The sequence below is a fragment of the Phasianus colchicus genome, chromosome 30 (genome assembly GCF_987193195.1).
Source record: "Phasianus colchicus chromosome 30, bPhaCol1.hap1.1, whole genome shotgun sequence".
In the NCBI taxonomy this organism is placed as follows: domain Eukaryota; kingdom Metazoa; phylum Chordata; class Aves; order Galliformes; family Phasianidae; genus Phasianus; species Phasianus colchicus.
The window spans coordinates 1,926,771-1,943,123 of record NC_143465.1 but is presented as its reverse complement, the minus strand read 5'-3'; the positions used below and the strand labels follow the sequence as shown (position 1 = coordinate 1,943,123).

General features: G+C 59.7%; 2 protein-coding genes across 5 annotated transcripts; both read left to right on the top strand.

The window, feature by feature from the left end:
* The first annotated feature begins 206 nt into the window (after positions 1–206).
* UFC1 (ubiquitin-fold modifier conjugating enzyme 1) lies at positions 207–2,346 on the top strand. Of its 2 annotated transcripts, XM_090127331.1 has the most exons (6): positions 213–410; positions 738–805; positions 1,040–1,103; positions 1,216–1,292; positions 1,683–1,773; positions 1,878–2,047. In XM_090127331.1, the coding sequence occupies exons 1-6, from the start codon at positions 288–290 to the stop codon at positions 1,947–1,949; spliced, it is 495 nt and encodes a 164-aa protein (XP_089983457.1). In that variant the 5' UTR covers positions 213–287; the 3' UTR covers positions 1,950–2,047. The 2 variants fall into 2 exon arrangements, with proteins under 2 accessions (XP_089983456.1, XP_089983457.1); XM_090127330.1 differs by lacking the exon at positions 1,683–1,773 and having other exon boundaries at positions 207–410; positions 1,878–2,346.
* A 6-nt stretch (positions 2,347–2,352) lies between these two features.
* Positions 2,353–16,337, top strand: USP21 (ubiquitin specific peptidase 21). 3 transcript variants are annotated; one of them, XM_090127278.1, is made up of 12 exons: positions 2,353–2,469; positions 4,239–4,926; positions 7,151–7,210; positions 11,546–11,669; positions 11,761–11,872; positions 12,772–12,909; positions 12,990–13,054; positions 13,152–13,255; positions 14,403–14,568; positions 14,662–14,769; positions 14,857–14,971; positions 16,077–16,337. In XM_090127278.1, the coding sequence occupies exons 1-12, from the start codon at positions 2,423–2,425 to the stop codon at positions 16,165–16,167; spliced, it is 1,818 nt and encodes a 605-aa protein (XP_089983404.1). In that variant the 5' UTR covers positions 2,353–2,422; the 3' UTR covers positions 16,168–16,337. The 3 variants fall into 3 exon arrangements, with proteins under 3 accessions (XP_089983404.1, XP_089983403.1, XP_089983405.1); XM_090127277.1 differs by having other exon boundaries at positions 2,355–2,469; positions 4,239–4,935; positions 16,077–16,336; XM_090127279.1 differs by having other exon boundaries at positions 2,393–2,469; positions 4,137–4,935.
* The last annotated feature ends 16 nt before the right edge of the window (positions 16,338–16,353 follow it).

Genomic DNA, 16,353 nt, shown 5'->3' with positions numbered 1-16,353 from the left:
GAAAAAATGGGGGGAAAAAAAACAAAGTGCAGCTGAAGGCTGACATTGAGCGCTGCCAGCACTAAAGATGGCGGCTCCTCAGGCAACACCGCCTCGTACCCGCAATAAACATGGCGGCAGCGCCCTCCGGCCCTTCACCAAGATGGCGGCACTTCCGTCCGCGCCCCCTCCAAGATGGCGGCGCTCTTTTTGTCTCCCCGCCCCTTTTGCGTCATTTCCGCCCGCTGCCAAGATGGCGGCGCGGTCATCCCCGCCCTCAAGGGCCAGCGCCGCTTCCGGGCCCCGCGATGGCGGAGGAGGCGGCGCGCCGGGCGGTGGCAGCGGTGCCGTTGCTGCGGACGGCGGCGGGGCCGCGGGACCGGGAACGTTGGGCCGAGCGCCTCAAGGAGGAGTACAAGGCGCTCATACAGGTGCGGCGGTGCCGGTGTCCCTTCGTTTCCCATCCTTCCATCACCTTTTCCAGCTTTCTCCTTTTTTTCTCCCCCATTTCCCCTTTTTCTTAACTTATCCACAATTTTTCCACACTTTCTCCTTTCTTTTTCCCATTCCATCCCTTTTTCCACCTTTTTTTTTTTCCCCCTATTATTTCTGTTTCCCCCTACCCATTTTTCCTGTTTTTTTCTCCTTCTTTTTCCAACCTTCTCATCTTTTGCCCCCATTTCTCTTCTATCTTTTTCCTTCGCTTTTCCCCCACTCTTCCCCCTTTTAACCTTTCCCCTCCCCCGTCACCCCTGCAGTACGTGGAGCACAACAAGGCCTCTGACAATGACTGGTTCCGCCTCGAGTCCAACGCGGAAGGCACGCGGTGCGTAGGTGGGCGGGGCTTGAGCCGGGGGGCGTGACCTGCAGTGACTGGGGGCGGGGCTACGGGAAGACCAGACCAATCGGGGGCGGTGTTTCAAGCCGTGGGGGCGGGGCTATGACAAATGGGGCGGGGCTTCCCGTCTTGGGGGCGGGGCGTGGGGCTGCACTGCAGTGCATGGAGCCCCCCGGGTTTCCCCCCCCCCAAACCTGATTTCCTCCCCTCTTCCCCCCCCAGGTGGTCTGGGCGTTGTTGGCACATCCATGAGCTGCTCAAGTATGAATTTGCCATTGAGTTTGAGGTGAGTGTGGTTGAGGAGGGGGGAGGAGAGGGAGAAGCTGCTCCCCCCTCCCTTTTCCCCAGTGTCCCCATGCTTTCCCTGTGTGTGTGTTTTCCTCCCCCAACGCCCCCAGATCCCAGTGACGTACCCCAACACTGCTCCTGAGATCGCCATCCCAGAGCTGGATGGGAAAACAGCCAAAATGTACAGGTGGGTGAAGGGAAGGCAGATCCTACAGATCCTACAAGGGGGTTTGTGCTCGGTTTTGGGGAGGGGGCTTCGTGTTTTTTGGGGCAATTTGCTCCTTTTTGGGGGTGTGCATCTTTTAGTAGGGGTTATGTGCTCGTTTCAGGAGGGATTTTGAAGCGGGGGGGGGAGGCAGCACATTTGGGAGGGATGCTCATTCAGGAGGGAGGATTCCCTTTTCTGGGGGGATTTGCTCTTTTTTGGGGGGTGGGGGAGAGGGGAGGGAGCTTATTTTTGGGTGGGGCTCTGGGGACGCTTCATTCAAGGGAGGGAGTACTCATTTTTTGGGAGGGAGCGCCTTTTGGAGGAGGGGTCTCATTCTGGGGGACCCTCACAGTTGCCCCCTCCTTGCAGAGGAGGCAAAATCTGCCTCAGTGACCATTTCAAGCCCCTGTGGGCCCGCAACGTTCCCAAGTTTGGTTTGGCTCACCTCATGGCACTGGGGGTGAGTGTATGGGGGGTGGGACGGGGGTGTCCCCATGTCCCATCCCCCCCCTGGATTGAGGGGGGTGGTGACCTGGGGGGCTGCTCACCCTGTCCCCCCCACAGTTGGGTCCATGGCTGGCAGTGGAGATCCCCGACCTCGTGGCCAAGGGACTCATTCAGCACAAGGAGAAGTGAGCGGCGCTCATGGGGGGGGTTTCCCTCTCTCTCTCAGGAGGTGCCGCCCCCCCCTCCCCCATCAGTCTGTGCCCCCTCCCCATTTCCAATAAACTCTGCAGCCCTCACCATGCCCCTGTGCTGCTCTGGGGGCCCCAACGCACGGGGGGAACCCTCAGGAGATTGGGGTCTCTCTTCGCTTGACCCCCTCAGCACACACAAACCGCGAGAACCGCGACTCTGCGATAGCGCCCCGATAAGGAGCGCTGTTTCTTTAAGAACTCTGTGCGCGGCGGCGCCTTTAAGAGCAGAAGGGGCGGTGCCTCGTACAGCGGAAGGGGCGGTGCCTCACGAAGCGGAAGAGGCGGGGCTAAGCGGCACGTCGCCATAGCGACGCGGAGGCGTCAGGCGGAGGGGGCGGGGCTTGCCGCGGCGCATGCGCAGTGCGGCGCGCGAGGCCGGCAGTGGGCGGGGCGGCGGGCGGGGGAGCCAAGATGGCGGCGGGCGCTGCGGGAGTTGTTGCCATGGCGGCCCGCGGGAGGTGCGGAGGGGTCGGGGGGAGGAGGAGGGAGCTGGGATGGGGCCGGGGGGGCACCGAGAGGGGTGAGGTGGGGGGGTGGGGATGGGTTGTGGGTTTGGGTTGAGGGGGAGGTGATTGGGGGTCATGGGGAGGGGATATGGGGTGGGGGGGATATGGGGGGGAATGGGCCCAGGGGGGGGTTGGGGGAGGGGGGTGGTGATGGAGGGGGCGGAGTGTGGGGTGGGGGGGGGCAGAGAGGGGGGTGGGGGTGGGAGAGGGTGAGGGACAGCGAGAAGGGGGGGCAGAAGGGGGTGGGGGGTTGGTTGGGGGTCGTGGGGTGGGGGGTAGGAGCTGATAGGGTGAGGGGTAGGGGCTGATAGGGCAGGGGGCTGCATCCAGGTGGGGTGTGGGGGGGGTGTTTGGGTGGGGGGAGTGGTGGGCAGGGGGCAAATGTGGGGTTATGGGGTGGGGAAAGGGTTGGGAAGGGGGTGAGGGGCAGGGGGTGGCACAAAGAGGGGGTCTGTGTTGGTTGGGGGTGGTGTTGAGATGGGACATGGAGTGGGGTCACCATTAAGTGGGGACAATGCCAGCATTGGTTGGGGTTCAACACCCAGGTGGGAGACAGAATGGGGTCACCATTAATTGGGGATGGTGCTGAGATGGGACACAAAATGGTGCCACCATTGGTTGGGGACGGTGCCACCATTTAGTGGGGAAAGAAGCCCTGGTAGGGCATGGAATGGGGTCACCATTCATTAGGAATGGAGCTGAGATGGGACAGGGAGTGGGGTCACCATTAATTGGGGATGGTGCTGAGATGGGACACAAAATGGTGCCACCGTTGTTTGGGGATGGTGCCACCATTTAGTGGGAAAAGAGCCCTGGTAGGGCACAGAATGGGGTCACCATTGGTTGGGGATGCTGCTCAGGTGGGACAGAGTGGGGTCACCATTAATTGGGGATGATGCTGTGTTGGGACAGGGAGTGGGGTCAGCATTAATTGGGGACCACCAATGGTTGGGGACAGCAGCCAGGTGGGAGACAGAATGGGGTCACCATTAATTGGGGGTGATGCTGAGATGGGACACAAAATGGTGCCACCATTGGTTGGGGATGGTGGCATCATTTAGTGGGGAAAGAGCCCTGGTAGGGCATGGAATGGGGTCACCATTCATTGGGAATGCAGCTGAGATGGGACAGGGAGTGGGGTCACCATTAATTGGGGATGGTGCTGTGTTGGGACAGGGAGTGGGGTCACCATTAATTGGGGATGGTGCTGAGATGGGACACAAAATGGTGCCACCATTGGTTGGGGACGGTGGCATCATTTAGTGGGGAAAGCGCTCTGATGGGGCACAGAATGGGGTCACCATTGGTTGGGGATGCTGCTCAGGTGGGACAGAGTGGGGTCACCATTGGTTGGGGATGAGTTGGGACACGGAGTGGGGTCAGCATTAAATGGGGAGACGATGCCACCATTGCTTGGGGATGACGATGCTGAGATGGAAGACGGACTGGTGCCACCATTGATTGAGGCCAACACCAGCATGGAACACGGAATGGTGCCACCATCAGGAGGCAGCGAGGGCCGTGGGATGGGGGGAGGACGGGGAGGACAGGTCCCAGGGCACAGAACCAGCTGGGATGTGTGGCCCTATGGCTCACCATCCCCTCTCATTGTGCCATAGGGCCCCCGCCGATGGGATGCTCCACCCGGCCGAGCTCCTTGGGGGGCACTGAGGTGGGCACAGCCCCCCTCCCCCCAGCGCCCTCCATCTCCCCCCCTCCAGGCTCCTCCCAGCCATGCCTCAAGCATCAGAGCATCGTTTGGGTCGTGCCCGCGATCCGACATCCGTCGTCACCACTCAACCCAAAGCTGCATCCAAACTGCCGGGCCGGGCTTTGAGCCAAGAACGTCATTCTTTCACCTCTACCCCAAACGGGCTTTCTCCAGCCCCAAAACTTCGCCTCCTCCCTCCCAGACCTGGAACTTTGGAAGAACGAAGCAAGAAATCGGACCTGGAACGCGGCCGAGCCACCAAACGGGGCTCAGCTTGCCGACGAGGACCCCTAAAAGCGGACCACGGGGTGAGGGTTCCTGGTTCCCCGCAGGCAGGGACGGCACCTGGAGGAGCTTCTTTCTCTTTACCCATCGGAACAGAAAGGAGGAGGAGCAATTTGAGCCGGTCCAAATCCGTCAGCATCGGGGATCTGAGCGGCGAAGACGTGGCGGCGGCGTTGAGCCGTTTGGTGCTGAGGGATGGGGGCCACCCGTTGAGCGTGGGTGCTTTGGCCCTAAAAAGGAGCTCGTCTCTCCGAAGGGTCAACGTTGGAGTGGGGTTGGATGGGAGAAGTGCAGCCCCTCTGCTCTCTGTGCGTCACGAGGGCTGTGCCAGGACTCGTGTCCCCGATCCCCCCTATGGCCCCGATGGCTCCGCACCCCGCAGCCCCCCGTTGGGTCGAGCGCCCGAGGAAAAGGTGGCAGCTGTAAGAGTTTGGGGTCCTGAGCTCTGCTTTTGGGGTGGGGTTGGGGGGGGGGTCTGTTTGTTCTGGGGGGAGATTTCCTCCCCCCCAGTGCCACGCTCTGGGGCTCCTTAACCCCTCTATGGGGTTTGGATGGGGGCATCCCATTGTTCTGGGGGGATTTCCTCCCCCCACGCCACACTCTAGGGCTCCTTAATCCTTCTATGGGGTTTGAGTAAGGGATCCCTTTGTTCTTGGGGGGTTTCCTTGCCCTATGCTACACTCTAGGGCTCCTTAACCCCTCTGTGGGGTTTGGGTAGGGGATCCCTTTGTTCTGGGGGATTTCCTTGCCCCATACCACACTCTAGGGCTCCTTAACCCCTCTATGGGGTTTGGGTAGGGGATCCCTTTGTTCTGGGGGGATTTCCTCCCCCCATACAACACTCTGGGGCTCCTTAACGCCTCTATGGGGTTTGGATGGGGGCATCCCGTTGTTCTGGGGGGATTTCCTCCCCCCATGCCACACTCTGGGGCTCCTTAACCCCTCTGTGGGGTTTGGATGGTGGATCCTTTTGTTCTGGGGGGATTTCCTCCCCCCACGCCACACTCTAGGGCTCCTTAATCCTTCTATGGGGTTTGAGTAAGGGATCCCTTTGTTCTTGGGGGGTTTCCTTGCCCTATGCTACACTCTAGGGCTCCTTAACCCCCCTGTGGGGTTTGGGTAGGGGATCCCTTTGTTCTGGGGGATTTCCTTGCCCCATACCACACTCTAGGGCTCCTTAACCCCTCTATGGGGTTTGGGTAGGGGATCCCTTTGTTCTCAGGGGGTTTCCTTGCCCTATGCTACACTCTGGGGCTCCTTAACCCCTCTATGGGGTTTGGATGGGGGCATCCCGTTGTTCTGGGGGGATTTCCTCCCCCCATACCACACTCTAGTGTTCCTTAATCCTTCTATGGGGTTTGAGTAAGGGATCCCTTTGTTCTTGGGGGGTTTCCTTGCCCTATGCTACACTCTAGGGCTCCTTAACCCCTCTATGGGGTTTGGGTAGGGGATCCCTTTGTTCTCAGGGGGTTTCCTTGCCCTATGCTACACTCTGGGGCTCCTTAACCCCTCTATGGGGTTTGGATGGGGGCATCCCGTTGTTCTGGGGGGATTTCCTCCCCCCATACCACACTCTAGTGTTCCTTAATCCTTCTATGGGGTTTGAGTAAGGGATCCCTTTGTTCTTGGGGGGTTTCCTTGCCCTATGCTACACTCTAGGGCTCCTTAACCCCTCTATGGGGTTTGGGTAGGGGATCCCTTTGTTCTCAGGGGGTTTCCTTGCCCTATGCTACACTCTGGGGCTCCTTAACCCCTCTATGGGGTTTGGATGGGGGCATCCCGTTGTTCTGGGGGGATTTCCTCCCCCCATACCACACTCTAGTGTTCCTTAATCCTTCTATGGGGTTTGAGTAAGGGATCCCTTTGTTCTTGGGGGGTTTCCTTGCCCTATGCTACACTCTAGGGCTCCTTAACCCCTCTATGGGGTTTGGGTAGGGGATCCCTTTGTTCTCAGGGGGTTTCCTTGCCCTATGCTACACTCTGGGGCTCCTTAACCCCTCTGTGGGGTTTGGGTAAGGGATCCCTTTCCTCTGAGCGTGTTTCCTCTCTGCTTTTCACCCCATTGTGGGGTTTAGGAGCACTGAAAGCTCGGAGTGGTGACAAAATGAATGGGACAAAACTTGTCCCCCTTTTGATGGCACCTCTTGGCACCATCCCCACACTCCCGTTTTCCTTCACTCCTCCATTATCCCCAAGGTGGCTCTACCTCTAATTAATCCCCCCCCCCCACACACACAAACCCTGAGCTGAGCCCCACCACCCAAGCCCAGAATAGCCAAGGGAAATCGGATCAGCTAATGAGCACCGGCTTAACGAGGTGCGCTCTGCCTCAGTCCCATCCCACAGCCATGCCTGGCCTTCAAAGTACCACATTGGTGGAACTGCCCCGAAAACTGCAGCGCAGCCTCCTGCCCCGTCGGGAGCTGCAACCTCGGGGTGCTGACATCTCTGAGTCTGTGCTGCACACGGCTGTGATGGGGCTGCTCCTCGTGAGCGGCGAGGTAATGGGGAGGGGGGGAGGGTTGGGGATTCACCCCGCTCCCAGCCCTTCCCCCCCCTCCTGAATTTTGGGTGCTGAAGGTGGAGGTTGATGTGGGAAGGGGTGATGCTAATGGTGTTGGTTTTGTATCCCTTCAGACCCACCACGCTTTGTTGTTGGGATCCGGTCACGTCGGTCTCCGGAATTTGGGGAATACGGTAAGTAAATGGTGAAGCTCTGTCCCTGTGTCCATACAGCCAGTACACATCTGTCCCTGGTGTCCCCATCCCTGCCTCCCTGTGCCCAAAATCCTCATGTCCCCATATACAACATCCCCACATCCCTGTGCCCAGCATCCCCATGTTCCCCTACACAACATCCCTGTGCCTGACATCCCCTTGTCCCCATACACAACATCCCTGTGCCCACCGTGTCCCCATACACAACATCCCTGTGCCCACCATGTCCCCATACACAACATCCCCACATCCCTGTGCCTGACATCCCTGTGTTCCCATACACAACATCCCCACATCCCTGTGCCCACCATCCCCATGTCCCTGTGCCTGACATCCCCACACCCCTGTGCCCAGCATCCCTGTGTTCCCATACACAGCATCCCCACATCCCTGTGCCTGACATCCTCATGTCCCTGTGCCCACCATCCCTGTGTCCCCATACACAACATCCCCACATCCCTGTGCCCAGCATCCCCATGTCCCCATACACAACATCCCTGTGCCCACCATGTCCCCATACACAACATCCCCACATCCCTGTGCCTGACATCCCTGTGTTCCCATACACAACATCCCCACATCCCTGTGCCCACCATCCCCTTGTCCCCATACACAACATCCCTGTGCCCACCATCCCCATGTCCCCATACACAACATCCCTGTGCCCACCATCCCCTTGTCCCCATACACAACATCCCTGTGCCCACCATCCCTTGTCCCCATACACAACATCCCTGTGCCCACCATCCCCATGTCCCCATACACAACATCCCCATATCCCTGTGCCTGACATCCCCTTGTCCCCATACACAACATCCCTGTGCCCAGCATCCCCATGTCCCCATATACAACATCCCTGTGCCTGACATCCCCGTGTCCCCATACACAACATCCCCACATCCCTGTGCCCACCATCCCCTTGTCCCCATACACAACATCCCCACATCCCTGTGCCCAGCATCCCCATGTCCCTGTGCCTGACATCCCCACACCCCTGTGCCCAGCATCCCCTTGTCCCCATACACAACATCCCTGTGCCCAGCATCCCCATGTCCCTGTGCCTGACATCCCCACACCCCTGTGCCCAGCATCCCTGTGTTCCCATACACAGCATCCCCACATCCCTGTGCCCACCATCCCCTTGTCCCCATACACAACATCCCTGTGCCCAGCATCCCCATGTCCCCATACACAACATCCCTGTGCCCACCATGTCCCCATACACAACATCCCCATGTCCCTGTGCCTGACATCCCCACACCCCTGTGCCCAGCATCCCTGTGTTCCCATACACAGCATCCCCACATCCCTGTGCCTGACATCCTCATGTCCCTGTGCCCACCATCCCTGTGTCCCCATACACAACATCCCCACATCCCTGTGCCCAGCATCCCCATGTCCCCATACACAACATCCCTGTGCCCACCATGTCCCCATACACAACATCCCCACATCCCTGTGCCCACCATCCCCATGTCCCCATACACAACATCCCTGTGCCCACCATCCCCTTGTCCCCATACGCAACATCCCTGTGCCCACCATCCCCATGTCCCCATACACAACATCCCCATATCCCTGTGCCTGACATCCCCTTGTCCCCATACACAACATCCCTGTGCCCACCATCCCCTTCTCCCCATACACAACATCCCCACATCCCTGTGCCCACCATCCCCGTGTCCCCATACACAACATCCCTGTGCCCACCATGTCCCCATACACAACATCCCCACATCCCTGTGCCTGACATCCCTGTGTTCCCATACACAACATCCCCACATCTTTGTGCCCACCATCCCCATGTCCCTGTTCCTGACATCCCCACACCCCTGTGCCCAGCATCCCCATGTTCCCCTACACAACATCCCTGTGCCTGACATCCCCGTGTCCCCATACACAACATCCCTGTGCCCAGCATCCCCATGTCCCCATACACAACATCCCTGTGCCCACCATCCCTGTGTCCCCATACACAACATCCCTGTGCCCACCATCCCCATGTCCCCATACACAACATCCCCACACCCCTGTGCCCAGCATCCCCTTGTCCCCATACACAACATCCCCACATCTTTGTGCCCACCATCCCCATGTCCCTGTGCCTGACATCCCCACACCCCTGTGCCCAGCATCCCCTTGTCCCCATACACAGCATCCCCACATCCCTGTGCCTGACATCCCTGTGTCCCCATACACAACATCCCTGTGCCCAGCATCCCCTTGTCCCCATACACAACATCCCTGTGCCCACCATGTCCCCATACACAACATCCCCACATCCCTGTGCCTGACATCCCTGTGTTCCCATACACAGCATCCCCACATCCCTGTGCCTGACATCCTCATGTCCCTGTGCCCACCATCCCTGTGTCCCCATACACAACATCCCCACATCCCCATGCCCACCATTTCCATATCTCCATGCCCATCCTCCTGCTGTCCCCATGCCTGGAGTCCCACAAGTGACATCCCCACGTCTACATCCCTCTCCCTGCACCTCCATGCCCAGCATCCCCGTATCCCCATCCATGATTCCCACCACCCCACATCCTCATCCTTTGCATCCCCAAATCCCCACGTCTGTTGTCCCCATGACCCCACATCCCAACCCCATATCCCCACACCTCACATCCCACATCCCCATCTCTGTATCCCCACACCTCACATCCCAAATCCCGACCCCACACCTCACATCCCACACCCCCAGCCCATATCCCCACACCTCACGTCCCCGTCCCTGTATCCTCACGCCTTACATCCCATATCCCCACACCTGTGGTCCCCACTAAACTCACATCCCAAATCCCAACCCCACATCCTCACCCCTCACATCCCCATCCCCATATCCCCACACCTTACATCCCATATTCCCACACCTTTGGTCCCCATGACCTCACATCCTATCTTCCCATCCCTGTATCCTCACACCTCACATCCCAAATCCCAACCCCACACTTCACATCCCACACCCCCACCCCATATCTCACATCCCACATCCCCGTCCCTGTATCCCCACACCTTACATCCCATATCCCCACACCTTACATCCCACATCCCCACACCTGTGGTCCCCATGTCCTCACATCCCCATCTCTGTATCCCCACACCTCACATCCCAAATCCCAACTCCACACCTCACATCCCACACCCCTACCCCATATCCCCACACCTCACATCCCACATCCCCGTCCCTGTATCCCCACACCTTACATCCCACATCCCCGTCCCTGTATCCCCACACCTTACATCCCATATCCCCACACCTTACATCCCATATCCCCACACATGTGGTCCCCACTAAACTCACATCCCAAATCCCAACCCCACATCCTCACCCCTCACATCCCCATCCCCACATCCCCACGCCTTACATCCCATATTCCCACACCTTTGGTCCCCATGACCTCACATCCTATCTCCCCATCCCTGTATCCTCACACCTCACATCCCAAATCCCAACCCCACACCTCACATCCCACACCCCCACACCTGTGGTCCCCATGACCTCACATCCCAACCCCATATCCCCACACCTTACATCCCATATCCCCACACCTGTGGTCCCCACTGAACTCACATCCCAAATCCCAACCCCACATCCTCACCCCTCACATCCCCATCCCCATATCCCCACACTTTACATCCCACATCCCCACACCTGTGGTCCCCATGACCTCACATCCCACATCCCAACCCCATATCCCGACACCTTACATCCCATATTCCCACACCTTTGGTCCCCGTGACCTCACATCCCATCTCCCCATCTCTGTATCCCCACACCTCACATCCCAAATCCCAACCCCACACCTCACATCCCACACCCCCACCCCATATCCCCACACCTCACATCCCCGTCCCTGTATCCTCACGCCTTACATCCCATATCCTCACACCTTACATCCCACATCCCCATAACTGTGGTCCCCATGACCTCACATCCCCACCCCACACCCCAATCCCCACACCTTACATCCCATATCCCCACACCTGTGGTCCCCACTGAACTCACATCCCAAATCCCAACCCCACATCCTCACCCCTCACATCCCCATCCCCATATCCCCACCCCTCACATCCCAAATCCCCACACCTGTGGTCCCCATGACCTCACATCCCATATACCCACAATTCCCATCCCACATCCCCATCTCTGTATCCCCACACCTCCCATCCCATCCCATCCCATCCCTCCATGCTGGGAAAAGCAGGATTGGGCTTTCACCCCCCCCACAGGCCCTGCTTGGTGCCATCCCTGGTGACAACGAGGTGACAACGAGGTGTCACCTCATCCCTTTGCTGTCCCCACAGTGCTTCATGAACGCAGTGCTGCAGTGCCTGAGCAGCACCAAACCTTTACGGGATTTCTGCCTGAGGAAGGAATTCCTACAAGAGCAGCCGCCCGGACCCCGCAGCCCACAGGAGCTCACTGAGGGTGGGTGCTGCCCCCCCTCACCCCCACCCCCCCCCCCCAGGTGATAAATCCCATCCAGAACCTCTATGCTGACACCCAACCATCCCTGCAGCCTTCGCCGATGTCATCGCTGCCCTCTGGCACCCCGAATCCACTGAGGCTGTCAACCCTGGGCGCTTTAAGGCCATTTTCCAGAAGTACGTCCCTTCCTTCACTGGATACAGGTGAGGCTGTGGGCACCCGTGGGTGCTCATCCCCAGGGTTGGTGCTGTGGGGCACCCATGGGTGCTCGTTGCTGATTAGAGACCCCTGGGTGCTCCTTGTTGGTACTATGGGGCACCCATGGGTGCTCCTTGCTGTGGATACCATCATTACAGACCCCTGGGTGCTCCCTGTTGGGGCCATGGGGCACCCATGGGTGCTTATCGTTATGGGTGGTGTCACTGGAGACCCATGGGTGCTCCCTGTTGGTGCTATGGGGCACCCATGGATGCTCGTTGCTATGGTTACCATCATTAAGAGACTCCTGGGTGCTCCCTGTTGGTGCTGTGGGGCACCCATGGGTGCTTATTGCCATGGTTAATGTCATTGGAGAGCCCTGGGTGCTCCCTGTTGGTGCTATGGGGCACCCATGGGTGCTTATTGTCATGGTTAATGTCATTGGAGAGCCCTGGGTGCTCCCTGTTGGTGCCATGGGGCACCCATGGATGCTCGTTGCTATGGTTACCATCATTAAAAGACTCCTGGGTGCTCCCTCTTGGTGCTGTGGGGCACCCATGGGTGCTTATTGCCATAGTTAATGTCATTGGAGAGCCCTGGGTGCTCCCTGTTGGTGCTATGTGGCACCCATAGGTGCTTATTGCCATGGTTAATGTCATTGGAGAGCCCTGGGTGCTCCCTTTTGGTGCCATGGGGGGACCCAAAGGTGCTCACCCCCGTGGTTGGGTGCCACGGGGGACCCCTGGGTGCTCCTTTTGGTGCCATAGGGGATCCCTATGGGTGCTCCCCCTCATCCCCACAGTTGAGAGCTGGTGGGGGAAACCTGAGGCTGCTTCCCCTCGTCCCTATGCTTGGTTTATTGGCACCTATGGGTGCTGACCCCCCCCTTCCCCACCCCGTGCAGCCAGCAGGACGCCCAGGAGTTCCTCAAGTTCTTCATGGACCGACTGCACGCTGAGATCAACCGCAAGGGCCGCAGGACCCCCAGCATCCTATCAGACACCCGGCGTGCCCCCCACCCCGAGGACACCGAGACCATGAGGTGAGGGGAGGGTGGACCCCAACGGTGGGTGACACTGTGGGGTCGTGGGGACCCTCCTGACCCCAAACTCTGCCCCATAGCGACGACGAACGCGCCAACCTGATGTGGAAGCGCTACCTGGAGAGGGAAGACAGCAAGATCGTGGGTGAGCACAGCCCCCAAAGCAGGGGGTGTCCCCTCCCCGCCCAAACCCCTCTGTCACCCCGTTGTCACCCTCCTGTCCCCCCCTCCCCACCCCACAGACCTCTTTGTGGGGCAGCTGAAGAGCTGCTTAAAGTGCCAGGCGTGCGGTTACCGCTCCACCACCTTCGAGGTGTTCTGCGACCTCTCCTTGCCCATCCCCAAGGTAAGAGGAAGTCCCCCCTCTCCCTCTCCATCCCCCCCCTCCATCCCCCCTCCCTCCCCTTTCCATCCTCTCTCCATCCCCCTACCTCTCTCCTCCCTCTCCATCCCTCTCTCCATCCCCTTTCCCCCTCCCTCGACTCTTCCTCCCCTCTCCTTCCCTTCTCCCTCCCCTCTCTCTCTCTCCTTCTCCCCATCCTCCTCTCCCTCTTTCCCCCTCTCCGTTCCCCTCTCCCCCTTCTCTCCTCCTTCTCCACCCCCCCTCCCCTTCCATCCCCCCTTCCTCCCCCCTCCTTCCCCCTTCCCTCCCCCTCCATCCTCCCTCTCTCCCTCCTCCCTCCCTCCCCTCTCCATTCCCTCTCCCTCTCCATCCCCTCCCCCCTTCCCTCCCCCTCCATCCTCCCTCTCTCCCTCCTCCCTCCCTCCCCTCTCCATTCCCTCTCCCTCTCCATCCCCTCCCCCATTCCATCTCCCCTCCATCCTCCCTTATCCCTCTCTCCTTCCCCTCTCCCTCCTCCCTCCCTCCCCCCTCCCTCCCCTTTCCCTCCCCCTCCATCCCTCCATCCTCCCTCTCTCCCTCCTCCCTCCCTCCCCTCTCCATTCCCTCTCCCTCTCCATCCCCTCCCCCCTTCCATCTCCCCTCCATCCTCCCTCATCCCTCTCTCCATCCCATCTCCTTCCCCTCTCCCTCCTCCCTCCCTCCCCTTTCCCTCCCCCTCCATCCCCTCTCCCTCTCCATCCCCTCTCCCTCTCCATCCCCTCTCCCTCTCCCTCTCCATCCCCTCTCCCTCTCCATCCCCTCTCCCTCTCCCTCTCCATCCCCTCTCCCTCTCCCTCTCCATCCCCTCTCCCTCTCCATCCCCTCTCCCTCTCCCTCTCCCTCTCCCTCTCCCTCTCCCTCTCCCTCTCCCTCTCCCTCTCCCTCTCCCTCTCCCTCTCCATCCCCTCTCCCTCTCCTTCTCCATCCCCTCTCCCCCTCCCTTCTCCATCCCCTCTCCCTTCTCCATCCCCTCTCCCTTCTCCATCCCCTCTCCCTTCTCCATCCCCTCTCCCTTCTCCATCCCCTCTCCCTTCTCCATCCCCCCTCCCTTCTCCATCCCCTCCCTCCCTCCTCCCCCCGCCGACCCCACAACTGAGCTCTGCCCCTACAGAAAAGCTTCGCAGGGGGGAAGGTTTCCCTCCACGACTGCTTCAACCTCTTCACCAAGGAGGAGGAGCTGGACTCAGAAAACGCCCCGGTGTGCGATAAGTGCCGGCAGCGCACGCGTAGCACCAAGAAACTGACAATCCAACGCTTCCCCCGCATCCTGGTGCTGCGTATCCTTATGGGGATCGGGGGAGGGGTTGGGGCTTTTTGATGGGGTTTGGGTTCCTTTGAGGGTTGACGTCCCTTAACGGGTGGCTTCTCAGATCTCAACCGTTTCTCCACCACGCGTTACTCCATCAAGAAATGCTCCGTCTTTGTCGATTTCCCCCTGCAGCAGCTCAACCTGCGGGAGTTCGCCAGCGAGAAGGCGGGTAAGGAGAGGGTTGGGGGGGAGTTTTGGGGGGGTTTGGGGGGTTCAAAAGTGCTTCTGAGCCCTTCTTGTGTGCTCCCCTTTCCAGGCAGCCCCGTGTACAGCCTGTATGCGCTGTGCAACCACTCGGGCAGTGTTCACTACGGCCACTACACCGCCTTGTGTCGGGATGCGGCCGGCTGGCGGCTCTACAACGACTCCCGGTAGGTGAGCCCCAAAATTTGAGACCCCCCCCGACCCCCAAACCCCCCTCAGACCCCTCCCCAAACATTACACGCTTCCCCAAACCTCAAACCCTGAACCCAACCCCCCCCCGTCAAACCTCGGTCCTACCCCAAACCTGGGACCCCCACCCAAACCTTGGATCCCCCTCTACCCATATATACCCCCTAAAACCCTGAACCAGATCCCCAAACCCTCCATCCGCCCCAGAGCCCCCCAGGCCCTTCTCCAAACATTACACACTTCCCCAAACCCCAGACCCCAAACCCTGAACCCCCCCCCCCCACCAAACTTCGGTCCTACCCCAAACCTGGGACCCCCTCCCAAACCTTGGACCCTTCTCTACCCATATATACCCCCCTAAAACCCTGTACCAGATCCCAAACCCTCCCCCCCCCTCGAGTCCCTCAGACCCCTCCCCAAATATTCCACGCTTCCCCAAACCCTGAACCCCCCCCCACTCAAACTTCGGTCCTACCCCAAACCTGGGACCCCCACCCAAGCCTTGGATCCCCCTCTACCCATATACACCCCCTAAAACCCTGAACCAGATCACCAAACCCTCCCCCCCCTCCCCAGAGTCCCCCAGACATTACACTCTTCCCCAGACCCCAAACCCTGAACCCCCCCCCACCCAAACCTCGGTCCTACCCTAAACCTGGGACCCCCCCGAGTCTTGGATCCCCCTCCAACCCCATACCCCCACCAAAACCCTGCACACCCCCCCAACCCTGCCCCTCCCCAGACCCCACCCCAAACCGCAGACCTCAAACCCTGAACCCCCAAACCTTATTCCAACCCCAAACCTGGGACCCCCCACCCAAACCTTGGATCCCCCTCTACCCACGTACCCCTCCCCCCCCCTCCAAAACCCTGAACCATATCCCGAAACCCAGCACCCCACCCAAACCCAATCACCCCCCCCATACCCCAAACCCCTCCCCGAGCTCCAGAATCCACCCCTCAAATCCTGACCCCCCCCTCCACCCTCAATTCCTTCCTCAAACCCCAAACCCTGGGCCCCCCCTGGCTGTCCCCTATGCCCCCCCCCTTGCCCACCCCCTCACTCTGAGGCTGCACCCGCAGAGTTTCACCCATCAGTGAGAACCAGGTGCCGTCCAGTGAAGGCTACGTCCTCTTCTACGAGCTTCAGGACCCCCCCGGCCGCCGGCCCTGAGCCCCCCCTCCTGCTCCCCCCACACCAAGGGCCGGGTCTGGGGGGGCCGGGACCCCCTTTGACCCTGGGACTGCAGACAGTTGGGGGGGGGCGGCTGGAAGGAGCCCGCGCTGCCCCGGGATGGGGCTTTTGTGAATAAATTTATTAAAAAAAGGCCAAAAAAAAAAAAAAAAAAATTAGAAATAA